Source organism: Emydura macquarii, unplaced genomic scaffold, assembly GCF_026122565.2.
Source record: "Emydura macquarii macquarii isolate MOO-44397 ecotype Brisbane River unplaced genomic scaffold, CSIRO-AGI_Emac_v2 contig_1790, whole genome shotgun sequence".
Taxonomy (NCBI): domain Eukaryota; kingdom Metazoa; phylum Chordata; order Testudines; family Chelidae; genus Emydura; species Emydura macquarii.
In genome coordinates, this window is record NW_027131927.1 from 2,755,404 (window position 1) to 2,772,047 (window position 16,644).

The 16,644-nt window shown below is 50.8% G+C and overlaps 1 protein-coding gene across 3 annotated transcripts; it reads right to left on the reverse strand.

Moving 5' to 3' along the window:
- Nucleotides 1–5,713: 5,713 nt before the first annotated feature.
- LOC137158767 (cytochrome P450 2G1-like) lies at nt 5,714–13,782 on the reverse strand. Of its 3 annotated transcripts, none has more exons than XM_067556633.1 (9): nt 13,639–13,782; nt 12,589–12,793; nt 12,100–12,249; nt 10,667–10,827; nt 9,632–9,808; nt 8,438–8,579; nt 7,334–7,521; nt 6,568–6,709; nt 5,714–5,895 (listed from the first exon to the last, which is right to left on the reverse strand). In XM_067556633.1, the coding sequence occupies exons 1-9, from the start codon at nt 13,780–13,782 to the stop codon at nt 5,714–5,716; spliced, it is 1,491 nt and encodes a 496-aa protein (XP_067412734.1). The 3 variants fall into 3 exon arrangements, with proteins under 3 accessions (XP_067412734.1, XP_067412735.1, XP_067412736.1); XM_067556634.1 differs by having other exon boundaries at nt 12,589–12,751; nt 13,603–13,782; XM_067556635.1 differs by lacking the exon at nt 12,589–12,793 and having other exon boundaries at nt 13,590–13,782.
- Nucleotides 13,783–16,644: the final 2,862 nt, after the last annotated feature.

The window sequence follows — 16,644 nt, forward strand, 5'->3', positions numbered from 1 at the left end:
GGCAGGCCGGGGACCTTCCTCCGCTCCACTGCCCGTCTGCAATGGCTACAGCTTTGTGAGCGGGAAAGCACGGTTGCACAACTCAGTTCTACAATTAAGATTTGGATTCCTGCCAGAGAAAGATCAGGAGTCAGATTCCAGCTGGCTTACGTCGGGTCTCCACTGCGAGGATGGTCTGCTCCCATTTTTCAGCAGGAAAGCTTTTTGCCGTTTACTGAACATAGATTGGAGGGGCCGAGGGGTGGGGTGGGTAATGTTAGGAAGCTAACGTTGAAAATGCTTTCCATGAGAACGTAGGACTGCACAGGACCTCCCAGCTCACCGCATCCAGCCCCTGTTAGTGCAGGCCACCCCCAGCCTTAAATCCTGGACGTAACCTTGTCACGCTCCCACTTCAAACTCGTTCGGTGGTTTGCTCCATGTGGACAGCCGTCCCAGAAACTCATGCCTCTGAGGCATCCTGCCTGGATCAGGCCAGAGTGCAGGACCCAGAGGACACCACCACCTCCAGCTAAATCCCCGACACCACCTGAGATGTGCAACTAAGGCCTGCGATGCTAAAAAGTTAGCTCGATCCAGCTGCATCGCTTAGGGGTGAGAAAAATCCACCCTCTGTGCGAAGTAGTTAAGCCGACCAGGCCTCCTGTATAGACAGCACTGGGTTGACGAAAGAATGCCTCTGTCAACCTAGCTCCTGCCTTTCGGGCAGTGGATTCACGACGCCTGTGGGAGAACCCTTCCTGGTGCCATAGGTGGCGTCTACAGCGAAATACTACAGCTGTATCGCTCGAAGGTGCCAATTTTGGTTGGACATGTTCCTGGAGGTTTCAGCACATGACGTAACCTTTCATTAAAGATGACTTTTTAATGCCTGGAGACTCCAGGACAAACCTGGAGAGTTGGCCATCCTAGGTAGCATTTCAAGAGTAGACAAGCTCTTAGACACCCGCCTGCTTTCCCCACTGCGTCCTTTTCCTTCTCAACCTTATTTCCCCTCCCCCACTTTTCCTTCTGTCTAAAAAGAATCTGGTGTAACCGGCCAAGACGGCATATTTTGCAAGAAAGTGGCAGCTCCAAGAGACACCTGCAGCAGCACGGGGCTGGTAGAAGTTTGTGAGGTCCCAAAACAGCTATCAGGCGGTTTGCCAAACCTGTGTTTTTCCAGCTGTGAGGCTGCGAGGGAGACAGCAGCTGCATTTTTGACCTTTGCCAGCCATTTCATTCCCCTTTTGCATGGGTTTGTCTTGTTTTGCATGCTAGAAAACAGGATCGGACTCTAACAACAGCAACCCTATACCCCCCCTTCCCCCTCCAGCCCAACTCAGCCAACTTCCCTCTCTTATCAACGGACAGTCATTGCCGTCTTTCATACCATCGAAAAGACTGTCAAACAAGGGGTTTTGCCTCAGAAAAATTCCATGCAGCCACCACAGCCTTATTCGATACTTTACACGACAAAGACCTTCGCTGTTTTTCTTTCTTTCTTTCCCGTAGCGTTAATGTGACACTGGGTCAGAAAAAGCTAAGCAACTTTGCAAGTTGCATGGCCCAAATCTGACCTTTAAAGACATATTATAGGAAAATACAATGGTAGTGAGGATCATTCCTTATCAGTAGACTAGAGCTTTGATATGCGAGTGTATTGTCGGTAGTTATTTGATGTTGTTTACATACATCTTGTTAGAAGTTAGCAATGTAGATAATCTGCTTTCCTGTCTATTACTGTTGTTCTATTGATTAAGAGATCAAAAGGGAACATTAACATCTAGATGGACCTTTGGTGTAACATTATTTGCCTGTATTGCTCTTTGAGGGTTTAAGTAAACTCTCTGTTACCTGTGCTAATGCAGCTAATTACCAATGTGTGCAAAGGACTTATTTCAAAGGACAATATACATTACTATTCTCTGTTCAAGGAAACATCTGTGAACTGTCTTGATAGTTTAAATGGCTATTGACAACTGTATTGTCTGAGGAAGGACCCATTGAGAAAAGATCAAACGGTCGGCTCGCTTCCTTTTATCTCAAATCTGTCCAAACTTGTCAGGGAAAGTTTGGATAATAAGAATGGGATCCCAGCCCGAGCCTGGAATCTTCCCGCTAATTCTCATGGGAGAATTTGAACAAACTCTGCACATGGATTATTTATTCTTCATTTCTCTGGACTGGATTTCTAACAAAGAAGCTCTGATGACCCCCAAACTGTCTAGGTAATTTCAGAGACTTTGCAATTCAGTTATCTCTACTTAGAAACTGACATAACTTTATGTTCACCTGTGTATGTATAGTGAACTTTTAACCATTATTCTCTTTCCTTTCTTTAAGTAAATATTAGTTTAGTTAATAAGCATTGGCTTTAAGCGTGTATTTGGGTAAGAACAGAATTATTCATTGACTTGTTTGGAAATGTGTCCGATCCTTGGTAGAATTTGTTTATTTACGATGAATAAAGATTTTCAGTAATCCCCATCAAATTTGACTTGGCTGTCTGGGTGCTAGCCGAAGGGCTGGATGGCTTTAAGGAAACTGTGTTTTGTCTTCTGAACGACCAAGTGAGGTAATCAGAAGCTGTTTGTTGCTGGATTTGTATATTTTACGGAAGAAAAACCACCTGTATTTAGGGCTTTGCCAGCCCCATTCTTTGCAGATCTCAGCATACCCCCTTCCCTCCCCGAGGCCAACGTCACAGTTAATAAAAAGTGTAAAGGCCTTGTTAATAACGTTTGCCATGGGACCACACCGGCCGAGATCTCTCTGCTTCAAACCCCAAACCTGGTTTAATCTTCAACAGTTTCAGGGCCATCTTAACACCTTTGACTCTTTGAGACCCTATATTCCAGCTACAGGCAACAGCCTTCCCCTCCCCCATCTATCTGTCTGTCTATCCAGCCACCCAACCCTTTCACACTCATCCACCCCCATACACTTGATCATTCCCCTCGCACCCCACCCATGAGACGTACATCTCGGCATCTAACCATGCTCTCTCTTCCTCCCTGGAGTGGTGCAGCCCTCTGTCTTTATCTGGGTCCATCACCTGTTATTCAGCAGAAGCGTTTTGTTCCCGTAGCGGCCAAATGAATGGCTGGCACAGCCAAGCCGAAGAAAGGTTGCCATCTTTGTTTTTAAGTAAAACCAAGGAAATCTCCCCACTAGACCCCGTGGATCCCTACGGACACAGAGTGCTAGCTGCCTGCAAAGAGCGCTACTGCTAGCAGAGAGCGAGGGGCTGGCCACAAATGACTTAACACATATTTTGGTGATTGCTAAGATCCCCACATCCCGGCCTTGTGCCACTGAAACAAATGTGCCCCCACGCACAATTGGGGTCCCACCCACCCGCTAGTATATTCTGTAATTTACGGAAAGTCAGCAACCTCCAAATGCTGGAACCTGCTGATCAACATGAGGAATTGTTCTCTGGGCTGGAGGGACTCCAGAGACACCAGAGGCATGACTGACGCTGGCTCCAACTCACAAAAGTGGAAGCTTGCAAACGAGTCACTTTCAAAGTCTTTGCTGGAAATTCAACCCCTGATTAAATCAGCCCCCTTTCCCCTTGTCTCCATGATCTCATGCGACTTTTTGAGGGTGTAAATTGCAAGTCAAATCTCCTTTGAGTGGCTGCTCCACTTTAGTAGATAACAGCTTACTGCTGTGAGGGGTTGATGGGACTTGCTCCTGTGGCTCTAATCCATGCTGGGATGCTAAGTAGTAAACCCTGCTGGCAAACTATGGTTGGCACTTTAATAAAAGAGGATAATTTGTATTACAAGAGCACTTATAGCCAAGATCGGGATCCCCATTTGGCTGGGGAGTCAGAACAACTTTGATCCCGGCTTTGTCTGTACTATTGAATAAAACAAAATGTTCTGGGCAGGAATCCCATGTTATCTTAGAAACTGGTGTCCTGCCTTAAAGAAACGGTGAAGTGCAATCACTGCTGTCATGTGCACTGATTGAGTCAGTTCTCATTGTGTTCTCAGCGCAGGATGTTTCACTTAACCCATTTGTTTGCTCATTTTTTCAGACTGTTTTCCAAACCATAGGCTCTTGAAACTCCTGAGAACTAGGCGTGTAGGCAGGGACAACAAACCAACCCCTTTCAGCACAACAATTGGACAAGTCTAAGCAGCCTGCTCTGCAGGGGGAATGTAGAGTTTGTCTCTAACGGGGTTTCAGACTGGATCAAATTGAGTCTGAAAACACTCCCGTACACAAGGCGTAACCCATCTCTGTGCACTAACTTCAGGTTTATCGGGAACTCTGGAGCGCTCTTGCCAAGTGGATTAGGTTTGCTTCAAATTTAAATAGTCAGGGCTCAGAGGTAACTTTAGCAAAAACTGTTTCTGAGGGCAAATTCTGCTTCCCGGTAAATAGGTGTAAATCAGGAGTAACTACTGAAGGCAGTGCAGCTACATGAGTGTAAACCTGGTGTAAGTCAGCTCGAGATCAAGCTCAATGGAGTTACACTGGGCTAAATCACAGTCAGAACCCAGCACAGTGTTATTGGATAATATACGTTGTTATTTATACATGACTAAAAATAGCTGATTTGCCACACTTTCAAAAAAGCTACTTAAGAACACGTTATTAATGGGCCACGTTTTGTTTTCCAAGCTGGTACCCTTCCACCTCTTCTATAATAAATGGGTGAGCCTTCTAAAAATGAAAGTGAAGTGAACAATCTTTGGTATATAAGGCAGTGTTGGAAACAGAACACAACAGTCTCCTGTTTAATCATGCGGAGGCTCGTTTATTTAAATTAATTGCTAAATTAAGCTCAGCTAATATCCCAGATCAAGAATAACAAACCAGTATGGGAGTCTGCCGTGCAAAGATGACCTTACTGATAGTCAAAGGGGCAGCTGGGCTGGTCAAAATTTTACTAAAAAGTATCCCTTTTTGAAATTATTTTGGTAAACTTTGAATTATAATAATATCTTTAATTCCTTGGTCATTTTTTTCTTCTTTCTTCACCCCCCACTCCACCCCACCCCCATCATTTGACTTTTGTTTTAGGTGTAAGAAAAGAGAAAAAAGACCAAAGACTGACAGACAAGAGAAAAAGGCAAAGAAAGAAAGAAAGAAAGAAAGAAAGAAAAGTGAAAAATGATCAGCGAAAAATATTTAGATTTCTCTAATAATTTGGGGCAGGGGGAAGAAAAATGGTTCTAAATGCATCTTTTCCAAACCTTGAGAAATTAAAACATCTCCAAAATTTCCAGCAAAATTGTGTCCCCATATTTTGATCAGTTCCAGTCAACACTAGAGAAATTCCACCCCTGAATTGCTAATGTAAATCAAGTTAACACCCTGTGGAACTTTGCCCCATCTAGTTGCTGAGTCTCCTTCTTCATTCACAACTTAGGGGCTCTTGCTTTTAGGCCCACAAACCCTGACTTGAAACCCTGCAGATTAACCCACCCACAGGACCATCACAGCCACATCAATTCAGCTCCCAAGGTGTTATCAATGACCGGGACTCCACCTGTACAAAAATGGCAAGCGAGGTATCATCAAACCCAGCTTCCAGTCAGCCTAACCCACACGGTTGATTCTTCATGGCTTGAAGCCTTTACGTTGCAGCTGGGTGTCTTTCTATGCTCTAGCTCAACCACAAGATATGGGTTGGATGCAGGAATCACAGGGGGAGGTTCTTGAGCCTTCATATCTATTGATCTATTCTCAGTGGAACCCTCGGTCATATTCTTCAGCGAGGGACCAGGCACAGCTCGTAGGTGGGGGGGATGTTCCCAAACCCGCTCATTTTTGGGGTGATGTCAATGTCCTTGGGGGCTACGAGCGATTTCAGTGAGAAGCTCTGCAGGATGGTGGTGAAATACAGGAAGAGCTCCATGCGAGCCATAGCCTCTCCCAGACACACTCGCTTCCCTGGAAAGACACAGAAACACGGGGGCTAGATGGAAGGTGTATGGACAGGTACTTCGGTTCTATATGGCACTCTTCATCTGCGCATGTCAAGTCAGTATCACTGCAAGTGGGGAAACTGAGGAGCAGCAAGAAGACAGGGATTTGCCCAAGGATGGTGGCACAGCTGGGAATAGAACCCATGAATTCTGACTCCCAGTCCTTTCTCTTCTAACCACCAGCCCCCACTCCCCTCCCAAAGCCAGGGATAGAATCCAGGAGTCCTGGCAAACAGCTCCCACTGCTCTAACCCACTAGACCCCACACCTTCAGCTACACATACAGACAGCCCCTGTGCTCTAACCTCTAGACACCACTCCCCTCCAAGAGCCAGGGATAGAACCCAGGAGTCCTGACTCCCAGTCTAGCCAATAGATCTCACACCTTGAAGAATCAGGAATAGAACCTAGGTCTCCTGGACGTTAGTCCAGTCCTTATCAGCTGGACCACATAGTTAATGGAACATAGAGCTGAGTTACTAGGTAAGACTTTATGGCGGAACCATTGTTTGATAGGGCTGGTCCATAGTTGCCATCTGTTAAGGAAGCCCACGGGATGCTCTAAAGCCCAGCTCCAGGATGACCAGCTCCAGCGAGCAGAAGGTGAGCTTAAAAGGACAGAGGGTGGGTTTTGTACCTGAGGAAAACGGCACGAAGGCATCGTTCTTCTTAAACCGGCCGTTCTCGTCCAGGAAATGCCCAGGGTTGAAATCTTCTGGGTTGCTGAAGTATTTCGCGTCACGTAGAACAGAGCCCAGTAATGGCAACACATCGGTGCCCTGGCGAAATGGAGAACAGCGGGGCAAGAATTAAATACACCTGTATCTCTTCCAATCTCAACCTCCACCCATCCATAGTAGATATTTCTAGAGTGCCCATTAGAGCCACTGTTCCAGTGATCCACAATGGGGCATATAGTGATATCTGTGTATCTGGGTCCTGAATCTCTGTAATCTCTGCAGTGGTGTGAGTGGCGGGATATGAGCCTACGCCTCCTCTGGCGAGACTGGAGAGTTACATAAAATCTTGAGAGGTCAAGAAATTCCAAGTGTCCTAAAAAGGGCACAAGGCATAAATCTGTGACCCAAGGCTGACGGTTGTGGTGGTCCACCCCTTCCTCGATAGGGCTGTTTTTTCTTGGTCGGTGCCGGTATTTTATGCCTCTTACATCGTTCTTTAATGAAAAGTTAGGAGGAAGTTTTTGTTGCCCTTCCCTTTTCAGAGAGGGGAGGTGCATATTTACAGCCACTGTAACATGATGTTCCCTAAGAACATCTGGGGCAGTTCAGCTAAATGGGGCTCAGCTCCAGACCACCTTTCCCCTTCGCTTTGGAAAAGCAAACTCCAACCCCAGGAGGTTTTGCCATTTCAAACCTGCCCGTTCTTCCCAATCCAGCCCGCACCTTGGGGAGAGTGTACCCCCGGAATTGGGTGTCCCGGATCACGGTGTGCGGCACCCCCATGGGCACGATGTCCGTCATCCTCTGGATTTCATGGATCACCGCATCCGTGTAGGGCATCTTCATCCTGTCCTCGCTGGCGGGGATGCGGTGGTTACCGATGACGTGATCGATTTCCTGGTGCACTTTTTCTGCGGAGACGTGGGCAGAGCTTGGCGGAAACCATGCGCACACCAGAGCCCCCAGGCCGCGTGGGACAGAGGCAGGGATTCACGGCACTAAAGCCCCCCTCCCTCACTGATTTCGCTGTGTGATGGGGATGATCTGTGGAACGGCCTGCTGCCATCAGGGGCCTTCTAGCGGGGCTGGCAGCTGAAGTAATTAATATTTAAGGGTAAGATCTAGGCACAGGAAGGAGCGGCTGGCCCAAAGCCGCCCAGCGGAGCTCAAACACCAGCGGCCACCAGCGGGAATTCTGGGGTGGCCGCACCTAGCCAAGGAAGGAGGCACAGAGCAGCGGTTACTGATTTAGGTGCAGCTAGCAGGGTTCAGGTCACAGGGGTGTCTCTGAGGCAGCAGAAGCCGACCCTGTCCAGAGGACGGATGCTAGCAGTCACTGGAATCACATTGCAAAGGGCTCCGTAGTCACACACTATAGTGCTGGCTAGAATGCACGCAGGTGTGTGTTTGTATGTGATCTCTGTTGCCATCTAGTGGCCAGAGCACCCAGAGAGGTTGACGATGGCTCTAACGCCTTCGAGCTAACACAGCTGGTCTGTTAGCAGAGGCAGCTTTTAGAGAAGAGGTCCTGGGTTCAGTTCTGCACAGAGAGAACCGCCCATGAGCCTCATTATACACGTGTTGGTGTGTATGAGCGCCGCTGCCCTCCGCTGGGTGGAACGAACTGCCTAATTATGTGCCATAGGCCCTATACTGCTAACAGGTCATGGAGGTTCTCCTTATCAGATGATAGGGGCCTGGGCAGAAGGTTCTGGGTTCCATCCCTGATGCTGTCACGGATGGTGCAGCCAATCACAAAATCTCAGTTTGTTACCATGGAAACTCACATCCCTCTTACTAAAGAATCCAGCCTTTTCCTTTCTTTACCTTCGACTTCCGGGTATCTCATGAGGAAGAGGAACCCGAATCGCAGGGTGGAGCTGACGGTCTCCGTCCCAGCGAAGAACAAGTTGAGAGTGGTGAGCACCAAGTTCTTCATGTTGAATTCACTGTTGGGGTTTTTCTTTTCCTGGGGGAGACGGACAATGGAAGGGACGGTTGAGAACATCCCTGCAGGGGCCTATCGGTTACGCCAGGTCTGTCAGAGCAGAGGGAAGATGTTGCTCTGGGCAGAACCTGCACGCAGCCTCCTGACATGAAAACGTGAGCATTCCAGCAGAGGCTGTCAAACTGGGGGTGGCTGGCAGGTCTCTGGAATGCCTCCTGGGGGTCTGCAGGCTTCGGGCTGGGTGAAACGGGTCAGCACAGAGCCCGGAGGCTACTGAAGTCAGCCGTTGAGAAGATTATATAATAATAATACCTCGCTTTTAGAGCACTCGGAGTGCTTTATTAAGGCGGTAAGCATCATTAGCCTCATTTTACAAATGGGGAAACTGAGGCCCACACTTGCCCCTGGTCACCCAACCGGCCAGTGGGAGAGCCGGGAATTGAACCTAGGTATCCTGTACACTATCCACTAGGAAACAATGCCCACCATCTATTCTCTGCTGTTATTTATATCAGAGTAGCACCTCCAGGAGGGCCCCATCGTGCCTGGTGTGGCACAGACGCAGAGCGAGAGACGGTCCCTGCCCCTCAGAGCTCACAGTCTGACTAGCCAGAGGAAGGAGCAGGCGCCCCAGATGACAACTGGGTCTGCTGAGGCCCAGAGAGAGGCCCAGTATCATGCAGGGCGCCTGTGGCTGATCTGGGAATTGAACCCAGGTCTCCTGAGTCCCAGTCCAGGGGCCTTAACCACAAACTCCCTGTATTATTAGCAGTATTTATTATTACCCACTTTACTGTAGCACCTTGGAATCCTAATCACAGATCAGGTCCCCATTGTGCAAGCCGCTGAAGATTTTTATTGCTATTAGGTGTATTACGGTAGCACTGCCCCAGTCATGGGTCAAGATGCCATGGTGCCAGGCACTGTACATTTGTATTGCTATTAGGTATATTACAGCGGAGCAGGACGCCAGGTGCTGTACATACACAGACCACAGAGAAAGCCCTGTCTCGAGAGCTTCCAAGCCAGAAGGTTTATGAGCTGCCCCCCCGGCCCGGTCCCAGGCCCAGTACCTTTTCCATCTGGATGAGGAAGCAATCAATGAAATCCCGTGGGGCGTTGGGGTCCAGGGATTCCTGGTTGATCTTCACCCTCTCGGCGATGAAGGCCTTGAGATCCTCGATGAGGCGGTAGATGCGGTTGTGGCGCCCTGGCAGGTACTGCATGATGCAGGAGTACATGTCGTAGAGCTGCACGGGGGAAGAAGGCAGACACCGGGTTCACCCATCACCCACAGAACTGTCTGCTAATAGGCCCCTCCTCAGAAGAATGACCGGGGGGGGAGGGAGTAACCAGCCCCTCTGAGACCCACGCATAGCCCTCGCCTCAACTTCCCAACACAGATTGTGCCTGCAGGGCCTCCCACTACCCTGTCCTCTCCTGCCAGGATCTTCCCCAGAACAGGACCAGCTGCTCCTATGCCCCCCAGTGGCCTTTAAAGGGGCAGCCTGCCCTGTTACAAGTGAGTTCTCCTAGGATTTTCAACAGCTGGTTTGGGGTTTCATGGATCTGAAGGGAGGATTCATCCGACCTCCTGCAAAGCAGAAAGCAAACCACCCCAGAGAGCCTGGCACCCGGCCCGTGACTTCTGCTTTAGCTGGACTGTCCCTTTTAGAAAGATCGCCAGCCTGGGTGGGTTTCATGATCTCACAGGACGGGGAATCCACCCCCATCCACAGAAACGTTCTTCCAACGGTTAATTCCTCTTGCTGGTATAAAATGTGTTTGGCTTGCATGCCACCCAGAGGAGATTTCAAAATTGCGACAAAATGTCTCATCAAGATTTTGGATTCTGATGAAAAAGAGGCCAATAAAATAAAATAAAATAAAAATCCCACACCTTCCATGCCTTTCTGGATGGAAAGAGAAGTGCTCTGAGAGACCTGAGCAAATTTGGACATCCTTTGCTCAAATCAGACCCTTCCACTGCTCAGCAGCTTTGGAAATCCTCTCCTGAATGTCTCAATTCAGGCTTCCCCAGCATTAGGGGCCACATTTGGGAATTCTTTGCCTCAGCCCACCACCCTCGGGGATGACGCTGGTGGTACCTGGGCCCAGGGAGTGCTCATCTCTATGAAGCTTTCATTGATCATGCGCAGCAAGGACAGAAATGTCTTGTCCTCGTAGTCAAAGCGGCTCCCGAAGACAACAGAGCTGATGACGTTGGAGACCGTGCGGCTCAAGAAGAAGATCGGGTCAAAGGGTAAACCTGACATGGACAAAGAGGAAGCGGTGGACATTTCCCCACCATGATCTTCTACTGCTGTTGCCCCGCCCTTTTACTGTGACTCCGCCCCTTCCTGGGGTGGAGGCAGCAAGGTTTAGAGTGGCAGCAAACACTTCTTGGAGCTATCGTTTCAGGCTCTCTGCAGACTCAGGCAGAAATCGCCGCACTGTTTTTAGCTGAGTCACATTTTCAAGCCTCTCTTTGCATTTGCTAGAAACTTTTTTTTAAAAAACAAATAAATAAAAGCTGAGATTCTGGTTCCATATGAGAACTGGGGGCGTGGGACACCACTTAAATCCTAGCAATATACTTAAGCCAATTGATTAGCGAGTCTGCTTAGCCCCACTGAAATTGAGGCACAAAGCAGGGGAGGGTGCAGAAAACAAGTGGCAGAGACGGGAGTAGAAGTCTTGTATCCCAGGCTCCCAGACCCATGTTCAGACCACTCAGAAATACTGCCCCTTGGCTACCTGCTGATTTGCTGGTCTCGGTTAGTAAAATACAGCTCATTTGTGATACAGCCCAGGTGCAAGAGCGCCTGCAGCTCTGCTAAGCAAAGTCTGCAAGCTATGCTAAGGTGACAGGTTAGCTAGTTTGCTCCTTGAACAAGGTGCCTAGCAAAGGGTGAGCTCATGGGACAGGCTGGGAGAATCAGGAGAGCTGGGATTTCATAATCAGAAGGTGTTTATATGGCCCCTATCTTACCATAGCATCTGAGCACCTCACCCTCTTCAATCTGCAACAGTCACAACCCCTCTCCCCCCAGCCCCCAAGGCAGAGCTCTGTGCAGGTCAAAAGCGTGGCTCTCTCACGAGCAGAAGCTGAGTCAACCTCCACAACCTCATCTCTCTTACCCGCCCCCAGTAAGACAAGGTATTGTTATCATCCCCATTTTACAGCTGGGGAAACTGAGGCATGGCACCTGATCCAAGGTCACCTGGGAAGACTGCGGCAGAGCCGGGAACTGACCCTTAGCAGGTCACAGCTCAGGCTCACACCCTCACCACTGGGCCATACTTCCTTAGCCCAGGGCTGCTTCTGTGTGACCGGATGAGTCACTGTCTCTCACGCCATGCCTCAGTTTCTCCTTCTGTAAAATGGGAAGAATCATCCTGCCGACGGCAAGGTAAATCCCAGGGAGGTGCTTGGTTACCAAGGCAACGTAAGCCTTATAATACTTAGGCGAGGGGGAAAGGTGTGTGATAAAGCGACTGTAAAGCCTTTGGTGTTACGGTGGGATGCAAACGCGCAGACCTCTGGTTTTCCTGAACTCCTCCAGCAGGTACTGGGCCTCCTCCTGGATCCGCTCCTCGATGCTCCGCTTCCCCATGCCGAAGTTTCGCAGCGTGGTGAGGGAGAACCGGCGCAGCTGCCGCCAGCGCTCCCCGTTGGCCAGCGCCACCCCTGGGAAGGGTGGGAGAGAGCCACGGAGTCAGCCCTGGAAACGCGCGCTGCTGAGCGAGACAGCCTGCCGCACTGCACCCCTGGCACCCCTTGGGGTTAGCACGGACAGCCAGGGGAGAGCACCCCCCCCATCCTGCTCCCTGCAGCGCTGGCCCTGGGATTAACACTGATGCCACCCCCCCGCCCCCCGCCGATTCAGCCCCATGGCTCCCTGCAGTGCGCGTCACGTCTCCCAGCCTCACGCTGAGCCCCCTGTAGCTTCCTGAGTCTCACCAGCCCCCCGCCAGCACGAGACGTCGCCTGCAGCGCAAAGCCGCCAAGCCCTGCTCTGCTCCTCACCAAAGCCGTTGAAATTGCGTTCGATGGACGCCAGCTCCCCTCGGCCACTGAACTCCTCGGCTTGATCCACCAGGGCTTCCTTCACCGCCTCGTGCCCGCACAGAACCACGACCCGCCGAGGGCCCAGGTGCACCGTGAACACCGGGCCGTACTTATCCCTCAGCTGCAGCGGAAAGCAACACAAAGAGGCCGTTAGGGTATGCAGCTGTTCTGGCTTGTTGCTCATGGACTGGTGCAGTCGTAGAGTATCACAGGCGAGGGCAGGACAAGAGGATCCTGGCTGATGTAATCAGAGTGTCCCACTGAAGTGAAGCGATACTGGTTTACACCAGCTGGGGATTCAGTTCATTGACTTCAGTGGCCCAGCTCTGGATTTGCACCCATTTACATCAGATCGGACCCAAACCCCTGGGACTCTGGTTCTTGAGCAGCCACGTACGCCAGTCTACGTACATCAGTGCAAAGGGAAACCCTGCCGTGCGCAAACCCTTCGTTCTAATGTGCTGGGTGTATCAGACAGCCACTTCATGCAGCTAGTCACGCAGGGGTCAGGAGAACCAAGAAATGGCAGTGGGGACAGGACTGGCTGGATAGATTAGCTAAGATTAGATCATGGGGGGTTGGATGGGTAGATTGATGGTGTATGGGGCTGGAGTAATAGCTAGCTAGCTCTGGGGCTGGATGGACAGCTAGAGCCCTGCGCGGATACAAAATTTGTACCCACATCCAAGCCGCAAAAGTGATCTGCGGACAGCCGCAGAGTTGCAAGGCTTTAGATATAAAATTTGGCTCCGCATCCAATCCACAATCTGCAAAAATGGTCCCCGGATATCAAGCGGATGCAGATATCTACAGCTACCTGTGGATTTGCAGGGCTCCATGGTTAGCGATTACTCCACAGATGCACAGGCATGACGCGCCAGGCCTCTAACCTTCCCTGGTGTTACTTGGCCTGTACGCTGCTGGAATGGAGATCTGCTGCACCCCCCCATCCCGCCAGCGCCCAATGCTTACCGCCATGAACGATTTGAAGGGCTCATCGGTCTTCACCTGCAGCAAGTTGCCGAGAAAGGGCAGAGGGGTCGGCCCCGGAGGCAGCTTCCCTCCCTTATGCATTTTCTTCCATGCTGAAATGAGCACCAGGCAGGAGAGGCAAATGGCCAGGAATATGGTCACGGCTCCCCCGAGCTCCATGGCGGGCAGCGCCTGAGCCAGCTAACTTGTCCTAGTGACTGCCAAGAGCCAGCCCCAGCTGGGCTGTTATATGCCAGCTGCTGTGTAAGGGGAGATCGCGCCATTCTCGGCCTCCTGAAACTCAACCAGGTAAACAGGGTCTGGTTTCAGCTCCAGCGCACTAATCGGCTTGGGAGAATCCAGGATGTCAGGTTCCCCATGGCGGGTTAGGTTAGGTGCAGAGATCTGGCACCCGTGAGAATCTCCCTCTTGTTCTGTTCACATGCTCGGCTGTAATGCTCTCGGAAGGGTAATAAAAGGGCAGCATGGACTGTGTTTGTACAGCACCAAGCACATGGAGGAGGAGTGCAGCATAATCTAGTGCAGAGGTCCCTAAACTGCAGGGCACGCCCCCTCTCAGGGGACACAGAGGAATGTTGAGGGGGGGGCGGGAAGGGAGCGCCAGCCTGCCCCGCTCTGCCCGGAGCTCTATTCCGGCCCTGCCACCCAGTCTCAACAGCAGCCCCGGATGGGGAGTGCAGACAACAGTAAGGGGAGGCCCGGGATAAAAACTGTGGGGACCACTGGCCAAGTGGGTAGCCCATGGCCTGTGCTGGGTTCTGTTCTGGGCTCTGTCCAGCACTGGTATTCCCACGGTGTGGCATTTTGCAGATGTGGTGCCTTGGCTTCTGCCCGGCTGCGAATGACTCCACAAGGGAAAGTGCAATTCGCCTCCGGCCCGGCAGCCTCACGCCAAATAACCTTCGCTGAGGGTCTGGCCCAGGAAGTGCTGAATTCATTGGCCGAACCAAAAGCTTTAGAGCAAATACTCTTGACGATCACGGCATCTTTATTTCCTGAACTATTTTCTTCCTCCTTTCTAAGCCCCATGGCCGCCCTCAGCACGGTTCCCACCCGTTCCCCTTTTTTCCAGCATCAGCCCTATTTGGACATAGCTATCCCAGGAAAGCTGACCAAGTACTCGGTGCACATGTCCCGCTGGCCAGAGCTATGGGTGCAGGATCGTCCCGGATGCCCCGGTTTTTTGTACCTCCCCAGGGGCTGCCATGAGGCCCAGCACAAGGTGGCATCGGCCCCACTTCGGCCTGAAAGCCAAGCACTTGTGTAGCACCAAAGCCCTGGGCTCAGTTTCAGGGCTACAGGGGTGGCTGGACCTGGCGCTGGCTTCTGTCCAGGATGTGAATTTCTCCCCATGGTAAACAGGGATTGAATTCAGGCATTGCATAACAGTGAGCTCACTGAATCTCTCTTTGCTCTGGTGGTGAACTCCCCTGTTAACTCTGGCCTGTTTACCGATCAAACACTCGCTGCAGACCTTCACCGAGTTCAACGGCAGAGGAATGGTGAACGTCCATGATCCAGAACCAGGCACTGCACTGCCGAGAGCTTGCCAGTGCTTGCAGGGGGAGCCGGTTTAAGAGCGGCTGAGGAAAGCCCGTCGAGAGCCGCCCGCTCCCCTGGCAGGGTTTGCCCTCTCCTCGGCCAGCGTTGGATCAGCACGCAGGACTTTGTGTACAGAGCTCAAAGCCACTCTTCTTCTGCAACACTCCCAAATTCCTCGCATCGCTGCTCTCCCAGCCCCGCACTCGAGAGGTTTCAAGAATAATCAACAGTTTCACAGGGAGATGGCAAGAGGTCGGGCACTGCCAGGACTTGGGCAGCCTTTCATAAGGGGTATCCTTGTCCCCGAAGAAACATTATCCCAACTGAGATCAGGGCCCCGTTGGGCCAGGCACTGCAGAGATCCCGCCCCAGATCAAGGCCCCTGTTGTGCCAGGTGCTGCACAGACCCGGACCAAGATCAAGGCCCCTGCTGTGCTGGGTGCTGCATAGATCCCGCCTGAGATCAAGGCCCCCGTTGTGCCGGGTGCTGCACAGACTCCAACCAAGCTCAGGGCCCTGTCGTGCCAGGCGCTGCACAGACACAGTGAGAGACAGTCCTTGCCCCCAAGAATTCACCCTCTAAACACACAAGACGGACTCATTATCCCCATTTTACAGATGGGGACCTGGGGCCTGGCAAGATTAACTAACTCTCCCAAGGTCACACAGAGAGTCTGTGGCAGAGACTGGGAATTGCTAGTCCAGCCCAGCACCTTAACTCTCCCTCTCTAAAACAGCAGGGGAAAGTGATTTGTTCAAGCCCATGCAGCGGGTCGGTGGCACAGCCTGAAAACCCAGGAGTCCGAGCTGTCACTCCACTACATCACGCTCTCCAGAGCAGCCATTGGTAACACCCCACTAAGTTGGCTGTTTGAAGATGTTTCCCACCCAGCCTTTTGGAGAGGTTGGAAAATTCCACCTGCCGGCTCCCAGCATGACTCCGCGGGTTGCACAGGTGCGTAAGACACTTCTGTTTACCTAGCACTGAGCAGGGAGTTTGTGTGTGGCCAGCCAAGCCTTGGGACCCACAATAGAAAAGTAAGAAACCAGGGAAAATATGAAAAATAAAAGCCACTGAGGATTTGGATTAGCTTTCTGTAAACAAACACTAAGCCAGGTAAATCTAAACCATTGGAGAGGATGAGGCTAATGAAAAGACAAATATTTAAGGAGATTATCCAAACATTTATTGTTTCCTGGAGAAAGGGCCAGTTTTTATAGGTACATAGGCGTTGCTGCATGCCTAAGTCCCTTTTGAAAATGAGCTTCAGAATCCTAAATCTGTTAGGTCTTGCAACACTGAGTGTGGCAATGCCTGAAATCCTTTTAAAATCTGTGTTTTGTAGCTATCTGAAAACATGACAGGCAGGGAGACACAGATAGGTAGATGGGTGTGTCTGAGGATGGATGGATAGATTGTGAAAATGAAGGAAAACTAACCAATAAATGAATGGTGTTCCACACAATTTTAGTAAGTGG

What these genes read in the sequence shown, in the direction of transcription:
- LOC137158767 (XM_067556633.1), bottom strand. Translation starts at nt 13,782, where the DNA reads ATGGAGCTCGGGGGAGCCGTGACCATATTCCTGGCCATTTGCCTCTCC. An exon ending in TCCTCATCCAGATGGAAAAG is followed by an intron (nt 8,580 to 9,631) that starts GTACTGGGCCTG and finishes CGTCTCCCCCAG; the next exon opens with GAAAAGAAAAACCCCAACAG. An exon ending in GAGATACCCGGAAGTCGAAG is followed by an intron (nt 7,522 to 8,437) that starts GTAAAGAAAGGA and finishes ACGTCTCCGCAG; the next exon opens with AAAAAGTGCACCAGGAAATC.